Source organism: Phalangium opilio, unplaced genomic scaffold (genome assembly GCF_054372755.1).
Source record: "Phalangium opilio isolate 3A_F unplaced genomic scaffold, DU_Popi_V2 ptg000077l_1, whole genome shotgun sequence".
Taxonomy (NCBI): Eukaryota; Metazoa; Arthropoda; class Arachnida; order Opiliones; family Phalangiidae; genus Phalangium; species Phalangium opilio.
In genome coordinates, this window is record NW_028324185.1 from 5,343,139 (window position 1) to 5,361,183 (window position 18,045).

The window sequence follows — 18,045 nt, forward strand, 5'->3', positions numbered from 1 at the left end:
AGTCATTGACACATGTGAACAGTCAAGTTAAACGAGGATAGCAACTTCACTGATGTGAACGTAAGTTTTATTCAAGTTGCTTAATTTAATTAGGTAGTCACATGAAGTAAACCTTAACATATTTTGTTTCTGAAAATTGAAGAGGAACAAATGGGAATATAGTCACACACTCATTTACATCTTAAGTAAATATTATGAGTATAATTTCTTTGCCATTATTGAAATCGTGATAGAAAACCTTTTCAGAGCATAATAGGATTAAATATTCACGGATTTGTTGATGCAAAATCCACTTATTTTTGGGTTTAGTGCTATTTGTTTAAATTATTTGAGATGCTAAATTAGCAAATTTTGTGTGGTCAATTCAAATCCATAGTTAAAGTCTTCAAAACTCATAAAGTTAAAGATGTCTCCATCAATGTTTTACTGTATTTTTAGCTTTAATCTGGGCTGATCACAAACGAGAAGCTTATATATATATATATATATATATATATATTGAGCTGTCCACTGATTATAATTGAAACTTAATATATTACATTAATATTAATCATAATTACTTATCGTTCAAAGATAGTTTTTATTTGAATAGGACTCTTGATATAAGAGTAAAACAATATGAACACTCGAAGTGTTCGTTTCATCCCCAAATATTTATCAAACTTCGCTCACTAAGCGAACTGCATTTCCATTTGTTACATACATAAATATTTCTAAACTGTTTGAATAGCTGGAAACTTAGAAATAGTGCCTATTTTTAGCTATCCGGATGCGTAACTCTTAAATATGTTGGGGCGACCGGGCTAATAATTCTAAATGCATTTTACTTTGGAATGAACAGAACACAGGCGTCTGCAGTCATCCGTTCATTTAATGGGGATCCACCTAAACGTTAACTCCAAGTCACACCGACAGTGAACAAAAATTATTATAAACGGTCGGTTAAGAAAAAAAAACTATTTTGAGCGTTTTGTCACCCTTTTCACATTGACTCAATTAAAAGGGTTTCCTCAAAGGCGAGAAAAGTGAAAGTAATAGTTATATATTTTGAAAAAAAAATGGATAGCTAATAAGGGAGTTCTTTTTTCATGGTGGTCAAAACGGAGAGTGAACTATAATTAGTGCCAAAATAGAAAGATCTAGGTAAGTCTCAATTAGATTAACAAAAACCTGCGAGTCACTCAAGGAGTGCAACGTCTGAAATTAAGATTTTAACATTACACTCTTTTGAAAAAGTCTAAACTTAATAAGAAGCAAACGTAGCTAAAAGATAATCAGTTATCGTAATTTAGTCGAAATACGTATTCACTCTGACTCTTCTGTCAGTTGGCTGAACCCTTAAGTTCTTCCGGGCGTAACAGATTTCGGTAACCAACACCAAGATCGTCAACATGGAGAAAGCACCGAATACTAGAAATATGACGCTAATATCATTGAAGGACGTTTTAGATGCTTCCATACTTTGTTTATGCTTCAGATATTTTGTGCAGGCTTTCTTGTTCAAAAGATAGTTTGATCGGATTTGATGTCCAGTTTCCCAGAAATTCATAACTCTGTCATTAGAATAAAAGCAGGTTAATTCAAAAATAGCAGACTTTTAAATAGCAATGAGGCTGAGATAGCCTCAAGGACCTAATAGATTGGACACCAGCTCAGCTGGCCTATCACAAGGTATTATAATTATTTGACTCTTATTAATTTAACATTATACACGTAAAATTAACGTGTAGAAGCAACACGCATCATTAGAAGCGCCGAACGTCATCTCCTGGTAGAAGGGGAAACCCGTTCCTCGTTAGGTTACCAAAACCAGGACGGAAAGCGGTTCAAATTTACATTATTACAATGCTAAAGTTATCACGAATGACATTTTTCTGTATAAATGTATGATAAAACCAAAAAATAAATATTAAACCCTTGTTTCGCCCGAGAACGCCCAGGATATTGACTACGCCAAGACACAGACAATATTTGCTTTCAATGGGGCTGGTGACGAACTGAATTCTTTTAACTCAAAGAAAAAAACTGTTTTTTTTTCAGGAAAGTTATGCATACAAACATTAAATGATATCGCTCTTTCAGGTCTTACAGTGGAGAAACTCATGCCCAACAAATTTAAAGTGCTGATTCCGTATTTTAATTTTTTTAAACACTGGTAAACGTTACCTTATGTTTATGACGTCTTTCACAAACATTGATGCGTTAATTGCCATTATAAAACCACTAAACATTGGTGAAAAAGGGTCTTTTCCGTAATGCAATGCCTTTTTCGAAGAGTAGCCAACACGACAAAAATATTCCAAATGAGTGAGGTGGCCGAAATAGACCGCGTTACCTTCGTTGAAAACGTCATCTCTCTCATACCCCTCTTTTAGCTGAAACAATTTCAGTCTTCTCTCGTTCTCTTTGAAGAGATCTGGACGTGTGTCCTGTTGAAAGAGACAATAATATGAGATCAAGTCAAATCAATGGGTTGACATGGAGGATTTTTATCGATTCCGTCTTTTCTTCTTCCTGAACATCATCTTACAAGTATTTCTAAATCTCTGGAGCCTTATACTGTTATAATGTTGTCACGTGACCTAGACGAGGCAAGTATATTCATGTGATCTAGACTGGCCAATAAGAAACTCGCACGATAATCAAAGCTATAATCAGGCTAGGTAGATCGGCGAGACGACAGTCTGTACCAGATACCCAAGTGATGTAGTTATTCTTAATGTTAACCTAACGAACTTATATCATGAAATAAAAATACTCATTTTATGCTCGACTATTTATTATAACATATGTAACAATAACGAGCTACGCAGATAGTCTTTCTTTTGAGTTTTCGATTTTGATAAGACGCGGCAAGGAAATTAAGATTAGAACGTAAGAGTGATCTTAAAGATAGTTTTTACCTTAATAAAGTTCTGCATTTCTTGGTTATGCATGAAAAGAATGCGCAAGTTAGGGTACTTGAAGATATCATCGAAATGATTAATGTTGCGATCAATGTCTACCGTCAGTTTGGTCGATAAGTTGACTTTGAAGATTTCTACCAATAAGAAACCACCGATGAAATAGTTGGACAATAAAACATTCTTGGCAGTTTCGAATTTGTTTGCCAAAATATCGTAGAGACCAATAGAAACCAGGCGAAGTCGCGGCACGAATCGACTTGCCATCGAGAACAAAGGCTTCAAATTGAAGAAGATTCGGAACAGAATTACAAAAATCCATACCTAATAAGTCAAAATATGCAATTAAATTATAGAAATGATTAGCTTAATATAGTTATAATATGAATTTCTGAAAAGTGAAGTTAAATTATATTCATTCACTTGACAGATATATAAAAATAGGAGAAGTGACATGCCTTAGGACGAAAGACTTCAAGGACACCGGTCAACGATATTTGATACTCGGCTTCGCGGAAATAAGAGAGCATGTTGTATTCGTCAAACCAATATGGGTGACTGCAGGTTCGGTTGTAATTCGCAATAATACGCCAGTTCTCAGAAGTAATAAACTTTCCAGTTATGGCTACATCGCCGTGCTAAAACAAATTATAAATCGTTATATTTTTCCATATATGTATCATACAGAAAAAAATATTTGCCTTGGAGTAAATATCATCGACAGGAATGTAAGTAACGTTAACACTGAAAAACCAAAAAATTTAATTTTATCTCATATAGTAAAATGGTTTTGAAAACGCTGGAAACATTTACCGGCCAAAGGGATACAAGAGAAATTCAAGGTAAAGTTGAATCCCAGGATGGAATTTTTGAATATTAAATATTCCTGTAGAAAAGCCATCCTTCTGTATAGGGAAATGAAAATGTTATAAACCAGACGACACGTATTAATATGATTTAGCTACAGCTTGGTCATTCGTGGTAGAAAATTGTCGCGTGTAAAATCTAATGGGGCCGTAATGAACTTGAGACTAATTGAGCATTACTTATTCTCGCGGAGAAGTAGTAAATTATCTATTTATTATCTTAAATTCCATATTTTACTAATTATCAATAAAATACAGCGTAACTCTTTTGCGATGGACAAACTATACAACTTAGTAGGTTAGTATAAAACACTCACCGCTAGAAATAAGACTGTCATTACAAGTCTAGCATCCATGATGTACACTGATATAAGTTAATATGTCTCAAAGACGTCTTGGATTCACCAACAAGCAACCAATCTTATGCGGAAAGCAAAAAGTTGAAGAGAAGCATGAATTATTCGTTAACAGTGGCCTATTTAGTAATTCCAAAAGTAATATAAGAAACCTCCCTTCGGGAGGAAAGTATACAAAGGCGAATTTTTCCCGATACATCCTCGTACCGCGAATGTCCCCGCGCACTTATACAGCCGTAAACAAAGTTTAAAAAATAGGGCCGCGCCGCGTAGAGCGTAGGAATACATTCCCTGATCTCGCGATTGCGTCGGCTGCTTAAGTCAATTTCACAGACTCATTGTAATTTTAAACTTTTCCAATGAAATAATGCATGCAGCATTTTTAGATTTTGATGATAATGAATCATTGATAAACAGGCAGTGACTAGATTATAGGATTTTCATAAGTCTTTGCATAAAATTTGAAATAAACCCTAACCTTGCCAAGGTATATGACTAACACTATACATAGATAGATTTTAAAATGGTGTTATTATCTATCTTGAAATTTTGTTCTTGTATTCATAATTTTCATCTTTTTCTTAATTGGCTTCACAACAAACTGGATTTTCGTTTCGAAAGAACCGTATGAGAATATTTATTAGCAAAATCAGGAATCTTCTATTTCTTTACGACAGACGGCTAAGCGGACTACACTAGTTTAAAGCGCTTTTTCCTCTTTCCCTTTCCAACGACCATATCAAAGGACTAAGATCTACCGTACCTTGTCCATGAGAAATAGTGTCTGAATATGGTATTTGGCGGTTCGAGGATGTGTCGCGTGTTTTAACGTTATGCCTATGGCGTCTTGTATACTTCCCTCCCGTAGGGAGGTTTCTTATATTACTTCTGGTAATTCTGAAAGCTTTGAGAATCTAACATACTATTTTGCAATCTTGTAACCATTTAAAGTAGTAAATTTATGACAATCGAAAGTATTTCCGCTGAATACAGTTAAAATGTAAATGAATATATATGAGATATGTGACGAGGTTTAGTGATTTTGATCCTAAACTCTATCAGTAGTGTAAAGCCGCACTTCGTACCTCCGTAGGTGTAGAATGTAGGTGTAGAATGTAGGTGTAGAGTGTAGGTGTAGAATTTCAAGGTCACCCTCTCGCCACGCCCCCTTGGGAAACTCGCGCGCGCCCCCTCGCGGGAAAACTCGCGGGCCCCCGCGCGCCCCCTGGCGGCTGCGCCCCCTCGCGGGAAAACTCGCGCGCCCCCTCGCGGGAAAACCCTGCGCGGGAATCTGGCAGACCTGTCTACAACTGTATCTGTGACGTCATTGGCGGGAAAATCTACAACTGTATTTGTGACGTCATTGGCGGGAAAACACCGTGCGCCGCCTATTGGGAAACTCCTCCCTTCTACAACTGTATTTGTGACGTCATTGATAAGAGACGAGAATTTATTAAACGTACATGGCCAAGGGTTAATGATAGGCTGAAAGTTGCGCAATCCATTGTAATATTTAGTTTGACTCAAAATTTTAACCTTTTTTCAAGGAGTTTATTTTGATTATGGTATTGTTTTTAATGGTAATTAAAAGTCAGTCTCTTCTACAACTGTGACGTCATAGATAAGAGACGATAAAAACTTTAAACGTACATTGCCAAGGCTTAAATCTTCTACAATTGTAGCTGTGACGTCATTGATAAGAGACGAATGGAAGCTTTAAACGTACATTACCAAGGCTTAAATCTTCTACAATTGTAGCTGTGACGTCATTGATAAGAGACGAGAATGGATAGCTTTAATACATTGCCAAGGGTTAATGATAGGTCTCTGCTGGATGGTAATTAAAAGGGAACAAAGATTTGTCAGCCCAAACGGAATCAAATACCAGTACAGAAAATAAATGTTTTATTGCACCTTAGTGTATTTTATTGTGGTGGGTTACGGTACCAGTACAGAAAATAAATGTTTTATTGCACCTTAGTGTATTTTATTGTGGTGGGTTACGGTTAAGGTTTGAAGTGTTACTAGGATGATTATTAGAGTTAGGAGTTGTGGATGTAGAGGCCGCTTCAAGTGGTAAGGGCAACCCCTGACTTCTATGTTGTGATCTTATCCATTGACGTTGTTGCTCGTTCAAACGCAAAACGAAGGGTATTTCCTCAATTGGGTCCTGTTGCTCCTGTACACCTTCACGCAACATCGGCCTGACCCGCGCTATCTGTAAATTTCTCCATGACGGGTGTTTTTCGTACAATTTCTCATTTTCGGTTCTTATTATCTTATTACTTAATTTTTCTAAAATTTCCTAAAAAATATTTAATTATTAAATTCTTAGACCCAATTGGAAATCAAAATTTCTTTATTTCGGGCAATTTAGGAAACTATCGAAAATTGGTTTTAAAAGTTTTTCAGTTTCTTTAATCCGATGTTTAAACCTCATGTTATTATATAGTTCCATGTTATATCGATCTTCCAGCGGTATTACATGTACAGTTATTATATGTGAAAAACTAACCAACAATTTTTGGTTTTTTACACAAAGATGCTTTTCTCTCATCAGGTAAAGTTGTTGCGAATAGCTCCTTGTTGGTGTTTAGGTTATTGGGAGAACTAATATTATCTAAAAGAACTAATTAACCGACTGAAAAATTAACTAGTCTTAATATACTTTTGTTGGTTATTTTGTAAATGAATAAACTTTGAGACTTTATTTGCAAGAAATAGTTTATTTTAGCAAGGTTAAAATTAAATGAACTTCTCGCGTTGGAGGTAATTTCGAGAGTGATTTTTTGAGAGACTCACTAACAAGAGACGCGAGACCCTATACGTCACGTGTCCGTTTTTTATCTTAGAACAGCAGAAGCTGTTATCTTATTTACCTATATTATTTTTTTACATTGATCTATTTTGTTAATTTTAGACTATACATTATTAATTATTATGATTATTTGATTTGTTATTTACACAAGATAAAATTACTAATTTTTTTCTTTTACACAAAGTTCTAAAATACTTTTCATGGGTCCGCTTTAAAACCAAATGGCAAAGTGTCCCAACCTTTAATTGCACGTTTGTTAAACGTAAATCCAAAGCTTTTTTCTAGTTTTCGACTTAAAAGATTGGCCGACGTTTTATTTCGAATGACGTTGAAAGGAACGTCCACTTTTAGACGTTTGGATTTATTTTTTATAGAGTCCACTATAGCTTCAAAGTTTATAATTTTCTCATTAACACGATTAAGGCAAATTCCTTTAACCTTCACGACAGATTGACCGTCCGTAGTTCTGTAACCGTAACTCTTGGGCCCATTTGAAACAAACTCTGCAATTGTAGCGTCCCCTAGTTCGTTAACCCAACATCCTAAATTGTTACCCGTGGGGGGTTTAAAATCGTTTTCCCCCGCCACAAATAAAACGCTGTCCGTATCTGTGTATAATGCTCTTTTACCCAATTTATGCAAGGTCTCGAATAAGGTTAATCTTCCGTAACACGAAACGAAACAAGCCACATACGGATTTCCTTTGAAATATGTTGGTGCAAAATCATCTTTGTTTTTGTACGATAATAAGCACATTTCTTCATTAATTGGTCTTAAATCTACCAATTCCTTTGTGTCATCAGATAAGATACGCACAAGTTCTGTGCACTCGTTAACAATTAGTGTTTTGGTTTTGTTTGTATTCATACCAAAACGACCCCAAAGACTGTTGAGACAAATCTTTGAAATAGCTCTCAGCGCGGGGTTATGAACTACTTCATCCATCTCGACACTAATACCTTCAGATTCATAAATCGATTCAATATATTTTTGTTTTTGCTCGTCAGTTTTAACTGAAGACGGATAGCCGGAATTAGCTTGTTTTATCTTCAAAAAATTGTTAACATAACCGCCAAATAGTCCATCGTTAACATGTTTTTCATACTGAAATGTCTCGTCGAAATGATGTACTTCGTATATTTTTATAATTTTATAACCCATTTCTACGGCTTTGTAAATTTCAGGCGAGGGCCAAATACCCGAAATAATTCGTTCCTTGTCAGAATGTTGACACGCTTCATTATTTGATTCAAGGGCACATGACTTACACAGGGGGAAAAACAATTTTCCATTAAACCTATATGGTAAAACTGGGATATATAGGTCAGTCGGGGGCAAGAGTTCACACGATATTATACCAAAATAGGCATTTTTTTCATAGTTAAAGTTACTATTTAAAATTTTGGGATGTCCTTTTGGGTAGATTCCGTATTTATTGACAGCGGGATAGAGTGACATGAGGTCGTAATAATAAATTTTTTCGTTTTTTGCTTCATCCGGTTTATGATATAATTTGAAGACTTCTGTCCTTCCACCGTATAAAGCCGACCTGGCTAATATTGGCGGAGGTACCTCTACAGTCTCGCAAAAGGTACTACAAGCGGCATTTGTCTTTAACAACTTTTCAAACTCGCATTCCCACATTATTATATACTTTGCATTGGGGTGTAACTTTTTTATAAATTCTATTCTATCCAGACCCTTTTCGTAACAGTTTTTATTTGTATCATTTACTAAACTGTTCCATTCACTACCTTTTAAACATTTCGGACAACCGTGATACGCGCAACCATTGAACTCTAGGATAATTTCAGGATCCTTTGAGTAACCGTCAACTAAATAAGGTCCAATTCTTTTTTCTCCTTCAGGAGATAGGGCTGTCTGTATTTCTACCTTCATTTCTTTACTAACCCAAGCCAACCACTTTATAGCTTTACTACTTTGGTTGTATGACCCGCGATAACCCGGACTAGGTACCACACCCAATGTATTTTTTTCTAAATATTTGTGTAAAAACACGTTAGTACAGGCCCCCGATATTGTAATAGCTCCGCAATTAAGAGGATCTAGACCCGATGCCTTTTTGTAAAGTTCTCTAAATTTTGTAATTCCTTTTTGTAAAACTACCACATCTTGTACAGCGTATTCCTCTAATTCGGTCATTATTTTGTACGTGGATTTTTTACCTTTTTCACTGTACCATAAATCAAAGGCCTGTCGGTCCTTTTCATTCATAAATTCAGGTTGAAATACGGCTTTTTCAGGTAACGGACCTTCATAGTTTAAAGTGTCCTCTTTTAAGAAAATATAAGGAAAAAACTGTTTTTTGTAACTACCCAATTGAAAGGTTTCTGTAAAAGCTCTCAGAGGAAGGGCCACGAAGGAATAACTACAAATAAACCTAAAATTTTGGCTTTTAATAAAGAGAGCTAGAATTTTAGAGCAGTCGAATATGACGTCTGGTTTTACATGGTTATTAATTAACCAATTTAATATAAAATACGAATCAAAACCTTTAAAGTTGTGGGCCACTATAGTCAAATTTTCAAATTTAGGTTTACTTATTTTTATTCGTTTATTGTTCCTTGTATAAGATGTCTCATCTTCTGTTTGGGTCAGATATTTCATAAACTTATCAACACAATCAAAACCTCTAAAAATTTGATAATCGTATTCGGTATCATTAATTTGCATGGCCGAAACTAATAGAACTGGGGTATGTTTATAGTTCATATCAATAGTTTCACAGTCAAAATAACAAAATCTAGTTTCTTTAAAAGTATCATCAAGAGGTTGAACGTAACACATTTTGGGAGGGTGCTCAATTTTACATCTAGAACAAGTTGTAAGACATTTATGTTTGTCATCGCGAATTTCTTTGCAACATTTTAAGCACCGTTTAATTTTTAAACAAGTGCCATTTTCTATGTGAAATTGGAAACATTCAGGTCCTTTAAAGTATCTATTACAGTTTTGGCAGCGAGATATTTCAATCTGAGGGTCTTCGTGAAAGGTCTCAGAGTAACAACGCCAACATTTGGTTTTTTGATTAAAACATTTGTGTTTTTTTGCGTTCTTTGAATTAGTAAACGTTGTTAAACACGTATTGCAATACGACATGGCCCCAAACATACTGGCTAAACTTTTAATAACGTGCATGTGTTGATCTATTTGTAATAGAAAAATTTTTTTCTCCGAAAACATTTCACCTTGATAAACCTTTTTGAAATTATCATTAGCACTGAAAATAACTATTTGATACTCGGGTTGCAATACTTTTTGAAACATTGCAATTTGGGCTAAACTAACGGGACCAATAGGCACATTAGCCTTGGCATGAAGCTTTAACGCTTCTTCTTTTTGCAAAGGTCTATGACCTATTTGTATACGTCTATAACGATTAAAATCAAAAGTCAAAGTACTAAGCTTTTGTTTCTTTAAATATGTTAAATCAGCAACCATCGTCCCGCAAACGATTGCTCTTGATACGCATAGTTCGTCATCGTTTATTATGGGTAAAAATGTCCTTCCTTTCTGAATATATTTGTCGAGAGCTATCATCGATCTATTTTTAACAGATCGACGACCTGATATTGGTACATTAACGTTTAAAAATATAGCATCGAGCCTGACATCACCCTCGAGAAAAAAATTTCTTCGGCTTTGACTTACTTGACTAATGGCAGTCATTAATCTTTCCGCCGTTAACTCATTTAGGGCCATAAAATTTAAATTTATAGCATTTTCCAGTAAGTCAGACCTAACACAAAATCTAACGCTATTGTAACCTGAAGAAGATTCTAAAATTGTCTCTATAATGGATTGAAAGATTTTTTTCAATTGTTCATATACTTCTGTCAATTTGAGCATATGAAGGTCTTTAAAAATAATTTTATATTCAGAGGCTAAACAGTTGAACTTTCGAGAGACAGTTTGGTTAACTTTTGATAATTCGTAAAACCTTTTAGGATTGAAATAGGAAAGATCCAAAGGCTCTTCTTCGGATGATGACATGTTTTCTATTTGATCTTAGGCGCGACTCGAAATAAAACTCTTGACGTAGACCTAGGAAACAAACTAAAATATCTAAAATAATATACACTACAAGTTCTAAAATAAAAAAAAGTATTAATTTTTCTAAAAATACGTTTTAAAAATACGTTTTAAAAATTCTTTATTGCGTACATTTTCAAATTTCTTATACAGTTACAGGTATTTTCTTTAAAACTTTGTCTATAAGACTGACAACCTCTGGTATTTCATCAAACTTTAAATTTAATTTTTTTTCGCGCATTTCCCCCCTATATTTTGTTAATAAATAGCCCGTATCTTTAAAATTTTCCAGTTCCAACATTCCCGGGAAACATAGGGTCTGTTTTATGCTACCGCATGGTTTGCTTAAATTTTTTTTAACTTCTTCTATCACGTCTATCGAAATACATATTCCATATATAAGGGGTTTTTTAAAAGCGTATCTTCTAATATCTACATATAATTTATTGTTTAATTTAACTAATTTTACACCGATATTGTCGCTCTCGTTAAATTTAATTTCGATAGTTTCCCACGTTTGATTTACCGTCTAAAGACAATAATGATACATTTGGACATGCAGTTTTTAAAAACGTGGAAAAAAAATCTTACCATGTCTAAAGGCATCGTGAGAATTTAGTTTATGGTCGAGAGATATTGCCTCAAGTGATTGTACGCCGCGACTTGCTGGGTTATATACTAGATCTAAACCGGTCTACGTATCACGTTAAAATAAGTACATTTTGAACTAACATAGATGTAAAAAAATCTTGTTTCCGTTTTACAAAAACAGCTGCTAGTTATAACGGAGGAAAATATATTATAACCTTAACGTCATACGTATATTTCGAATTACCTTTGACGTCAACCTTGTTTTCGCTTTATTAAAACACCTGTTAATTATAACGAAGCAAAATATAACACGGTATAGGCGCTATATTATTCACCTTCAGGTATAACGAATCCTTGGGTCCTAGCTAGATTAAGTTATTTTATGGAACGAAGTCTATAACCAACAACTATAGTATTTTATAAAACGAATAAAATACACTAAAAACACAATAAACCATTTAAATTGCAATAAAATATACTAAAAGTACAATAAAACTATAATGAAACACTCTAAAACACAATAAAACACTCTAAAACTACAATAAAACACTCTAAAAGTACACTATACCATAATAAAATACATTAAGGTACAATAAAACTACAATAAAACACAGTAAAACACAATAAACCATTTAAATTGCAATAAAATATACTAAAAGTACAATAAAACTATAATGAAACACTCTAAAACACAATAAAACACTCTAAAACTACAATAAAACACTCTAAAAGTACACTATACCATAATAAAACTACAATAAAACACAGTAAAACACAATAGAATACACTAAAATTACAATAAAACACTCTAAAAGTACAATAAAACACTCTAAAACACAATAAAACACTCTAAAACTACAATAAAACACTTCAAAAGTACACTATACCATAATAAAATACACTAAAAGTACAATAAAACTACAATAAAATACACTAAAAGTACAATAAAACTACAATAAAACACAGTAAAACACAATAGAATACACTAAAATTACAATAAAACACTCTAAAAGTACACTATACCATAATAAAATACATTAAGGTACAATAAAACTACAATAAAATACAGTAAAACACAATAAAACACTCTAAACCTACACTATACCACTATAAAACACACTAAAAGCACAATAAAACATTTAAATTGCTATAAAACTGCAATAAAACAGTCTAAAATTCACTTAAATTAAAACAAAACACACTAAACTACAGTAAAACATGGTTACACTAGACCGCCAAGAAGAAAAACATTGAATTTTTTGAAAGTTATTTATTTGCCTTAGTTTTCCCAGGTTTGTACGAACCATGAATTAAACCTCGTTCAGATAGACAGTTGTTTAAATGGTAAAAAGATAAGGTTTGAAAATAGGCTTATATTAAAGAAAGTCTGCGAAATACTTATTCGCGAAATAATTATTCGCGTCATTGGATCTCATGTGATAATGAACTTCATGAAACATTAAACTGTTAGTGTTATCACACAAACACTCGGCTAACCTGCAAATCTGCATGGCCTTGAATATATAATGCGTAGCTATGTCGTTTTCATCACTATAATTTTTCCTTATGGTTTTGTTAGTTTTATATACCATAAACATACACATATGAAGAGCTAAGTTAAGAACTCTTAAGTATTGGTTTGGACAATGAAATTCGTATCCTCCATAATAAAATGTACGAAATTTACATCCCTCCTCATTGCGAGGATGGCAACTACCTAACTGACAAATATTTGAGGTTCCATACATTTTGTTCGGTGTCAGGTGTACGTTAAATTCGTGGATACTATCCCCAGTGATTTCTTTCAATTTGAATTGATGAACCTTGTTATTTATGATACATGGAAACTGTCTAACAAACATGTTAATTAATGACCCTGGGGGTAATTGCACTGTAGAAGTTAGTAATCTGTACATTGCCAAGTGTTTCAATCCAAAATTTATATTAGGACCATTAACGTATTGCCATATATAACCTTCACCATCGGCTATATTATAGACTTCATTCGGTGTGGGGTTTATTAGTAAATACCCCGTTTCGGGATCTGTAGTCCTTTCGGATTTTCCGTAATCTTTATCCCATCCGATAGCACCAAATTTTTCAATTCGTCTTAAGTTGTTTCGTCTAACGACGGCTTCTAAAGTAATGGGTGAATTCATTCTACAATCCTCACTACAGCAGATAGGCTAGGAAGGGGTGTCCGATGTGTTGTCAGTTTCGGAGAACGCTTTTGATTCGTCCCTGATGGTGTAAAAATTAACCAAATACTCTAACTGTTTGTTATAAGAGAGTAAAATATATTTCCAATTATCTTTGACGTCAACCTTGTCTTTGCTTTATAAAAACAACTGTTTGTTATAAGATATAAAAATATATTTCCAATTATCTTTGACGTCAACCTTGTTTTCGCTTTATAAAAGCAACTGTTATAAGAGATAAAAATACATATCCTTTACAAAAGTAACCTTGGTTCGCTTGTTAAGGACTCTCGCTAAGGGGATTCGAACTCGTGAACAACGAGTTTAAAGGCAGATACGTTAACGAGCGAACCAATGTTACTTGAGGGTGTATTCGGTTGATGACTATAGTACCGTGGATTTATTAATATAATATGATTCTTTCCCCCCCGTGACGAAAAGTATATCTACTGAATAACCAATGTAGTTTTTGCTAACGCAATAGTCGAAAAAATCGTTTAGTTCTAGTTCTTGATAATATGTCTACTGATAAAATGAAACCTTATCCGACTGGATGTTATCAATGCGGCGGAAGCCTTATTGAGTTTCCAGATCACGCCGGACAAACGTTTTATTGCGATGGAGATCTCGATTGTCCTTTAAGACATCACACTGTTTTTGTAACAAAAAATAATCACATACACCCGATAGAAGAAAAATTTCAACCTTTGAGTCCGGATAGAGTGTGTTTAGTATGCGGTACGTATTCGTCGGCGAAGGACGCTCGTAACGCCGAATGTTCCGAAGAAGGCACAACTTGTCGGTTTACGGCTAAATCCGTTATAAAAGCGAGAGGCACCACGACCGTACACTGTAAAATTTGTTTTTTTTGGCATTTAAAAAACACCAAATGCGATACGAAAAACCGTTGCTTCAAATGCGACAAACTTTACCTGATGAGAGAAAATCATCTTTGTGTAAAAAATTAAAAATAATAATAAAATGTTGCTTAGTTTTTCACATATAATAACTGTACATTCCCAATAGCAATCCAATATTATAACGATATTTTTCGTTTGAATCAACTAACCATTCCACGAACATCTGTCACGACAAAACGGAAACAGTAGGTGTACCATTTTTGAAACGCTTTTCACCCAATACCAGTTCAATATAAACCAACTAGTTTTTTCTACCTTTGGCTGCATAGTGATAATTTATCTTTGCGTATGAATTTACGATTGTAGGTTTGTTGTTTGTACATTTTTTTATTTAAATGAGAAAGTATACAGATCATATACAAATAACATTGAGATTACTTGAATATCAAGTATTGATTAACTTAGTTTTGAAGCTGTTGTTTGTACATTTTATATTTAAATCAACATTTATACAGATGAGATTACTTGAATATCAAGTATAGATTAACTTAGTTTTGAAGGTGTCTATTTTCTCAGGCATACTCCAGGAACATTTCGTGGAGGTTATAGTTGGGCATCATATCAACGTCTAAGACTTATACAAATTCTGTGGGGGGAATTTCTTCTCGCCATCTTACGTAATAAGTTGTTGGGGTACGGCCCTTTATGGCTATAGTTTTCACCCGCAACTCTGACTGACTGTAGTTTATCTATCAAAGATTTACAAGGGTCTCTGCGACTTTCTTCAGCCGTTAATGGATCTAAGCGGTTAGGTTTAGACACGTTAGGACGAGTCCTGGAATTTGGTGTTGACCTGTAAACGGGGTAGCCTCGGCCTCCACCTTGGCTTTAGTACCATTCTAATAGAAAATTAGACGTGAATTGCTTTGTCTTCAATCTCGTTGTTAATTGCTTTAAACTTGAAGACTCTATTTTCAATCACTTGGCACAGCTAAATAGTTTGTTCTTTATGTTAAAATCAATTAAAAATAATTTACTTTCTACACCCTGAATATCTAAATAGTGGAATGTGTGCTCTATCCATTTTTAAATAAACAAACTATGAATTCAATTTCAATAGGGAATAACAAAGTAGGTTCTAGTACCTTGATTGGAACGTTGGTAATAAATATAAACATACGACAGGAGGAAAATGCCTGAAAAACTAGTTATTTCAAAAGGTATGACAATCTAACAGCTCAAATTAAAGTCGAGTCCTTTCAGATTTCGATGCCGATTTAGCTGGAAAAAACAAATCCCTTAAACATTTATATGTTGGAAGAAATTTTGCTACTATTAAACCATTGCAAGTACGACATCTTTACCAAAATAGTCTGGTTTAGTATAGGTAATTGCTTTCAAACCACTACTAACCTATCGGTGATTTATTTTGAATCAGTGATAACTTCGTTATAACTTGGAGGTAGGTTAGGTTTAGACACGTTAGGACGAGTCCTGGCATTTGGTGTTGACCTGTAAACGGGGTAGCCTCGGCCTCCACCTTGGCTTTAGTACCATTCTAATAGAAAATTAGACGTGAATTGCTTTGAATATGCCAGATTTAAAAGGAGAGTATTTTCACACGCTTACTTTTCTGTGATTGTATTTTGAAACTAAGTACTGGTATTTGATTCCGTTTGGGCTGACAAATCTTTGTTCCTTTTGTAAGTATAACTCTACATTCAGAGACTAATTACGCTTTCTACTATTGCGTCTAAGATGAATTTCTTATATATTAATTACGCTTTTACGTGTACCTTTTAATTACCATCCAGCAGAGACCTATCATTAACCCTTGGCAATGTATTAAAGCTATCCATTCTCGTCTCTTATCAATGACGTCACAGCTACAATTGTAGAAGATTTAAGCCTTGGTAATGTACGTTTAAAGCTTCCATTCGTCTCTTATCAATGACGTCACAACTACAATTGTAGAAGATTTAAGCCTTGGCAATGTACGTTTAAAGTTTTTATCGTCTCTTATCAATGACGTCACAGTTGTAGAAGAGACTGACTTTTAATTACCATTAAAAACAATACCATAATCAAAATAAACTCCTTGAAATTTTGAGTCAAACTAAATATTACAATGGATTGCGCAACTTTCAGCCTATCATTAACCCTTGGCCATGTACGTTTAATAAATTCTCGTCTCTTATCAATGACGTCACAAATACAGTTGTAGAAGGGAGGAGTTTCCCAATAGGCGGCGCACGGTGTTTTCCCGCCAATGACGTCACAAATACAGTTGTAGATTTTCCCGCCAATGACGTCACAGAGACAGTTGTAGACAGGACTGCCAGATTCCCGCGCAATGTTTTCCCGCGAGGGGGCGCGCGAGTTTTCCCGCGAGGGGGCGCAGCCGCCAGGGGGCGCGCGCGAGTTTTCCCGCGAGGGGGCGCAGCCGCCAGGGGGCGCGCGGGGGCCCGCGAGTTTTCCCGCGAGGGGGCGCGCGCGAGTTTTCCAGGGGGCGCGCGCGAGTTTCCCAAGGGGGCGTGGCGAGAGGGTGACCTTGAAATTCTACACCTACACTCTACACCTACATTCTACACCTACATTCTACACCTACGGAGGTACGAAGTGCGGCTTTACACTACTTCTATCACGACCAAATTAATCGCGACTCGGTTAAGTTTGTAGTAAAGCAAAGTTGAATCACAAGGTTCTTTATTCTTTTCTTATGTTATCTTTACAACGTCCTTAACCCAACTGACTCTCTCTTTCCCTGCCCGGGGTCCCGTGACCGTCGATATCGGCCACCTACTCAGTGTTAATACCCGGGCGGAGAAGGGATTAAATAAACATCTTTTTAGGAAAAATATGGAGCCTCCGTATGTTTTCATACTTCAATATCCTTGCTACACATAACATTTTGATTATCTCTTGAAAATATCAATTTCAAACCAACAACAAGTCCTATTATTGATACTCAGTAGCGACAAAAAATTTAATTTGCTACAATAATAAACGGAGCGTAAATAATATTTTATTGAATTTACAAGAATCAACGTTTTGTTTGACCTCTATGGACTAGTAGGCCAGGACAGATAGGCTAAAAAAGGGCTTGACCTAGAACATTTGAACATAAAGATGAAAATTGGTACATGTGTTGTTTTTGACCCAACAAAAAATATACTAAAAGTCCCCTGCTGTAGAGCGCGAGCTTTCGCCGCCATCTTGGAATATGGCCGCCGGGAATGCCAGCATAAATGCATTCCAGATTCTTCTTCAAAAATTACGAAAATTGGTACATGTTATTAAAGTAACCACATAAACATCATAGTAAAATTTCACAGCTCTGTATTTGATAGTTTGGTAGCCATATTGGAAAATGGCCGCCGTGAATGCAAGGTACACTTTA

General features: G+C 34.9%; 1 protein-coding gene across 1 annotated transcript; it reads left to right on the forward strand.

Moving 5' to 3' along the window:
- Nucleotides 1–14,303: 14,303 nt before the first annotated feature.
- Nucleotides 14,304–16,032, forward strand: LOC149657026 (uncharacterized). Its single transcript, XM_089844555.1, has 3 exons — nt 14,304–14,741; nt 14,812–14,890; nt 15,909–16,032. The coding sequence occupies exons 1-2, from the start codon at nt 14,304–14,306 to the stop codon at nt 14,842–14,844; spliced, it is 471 nt and encodes a 156-aa protein (XP_089700681.1). The 3' UTR covers nt 14,845–14,890; nt 15,909–16,032.
- Nucleotides 16,033–18,045: the final 2,013 nt, after the last annotated feature.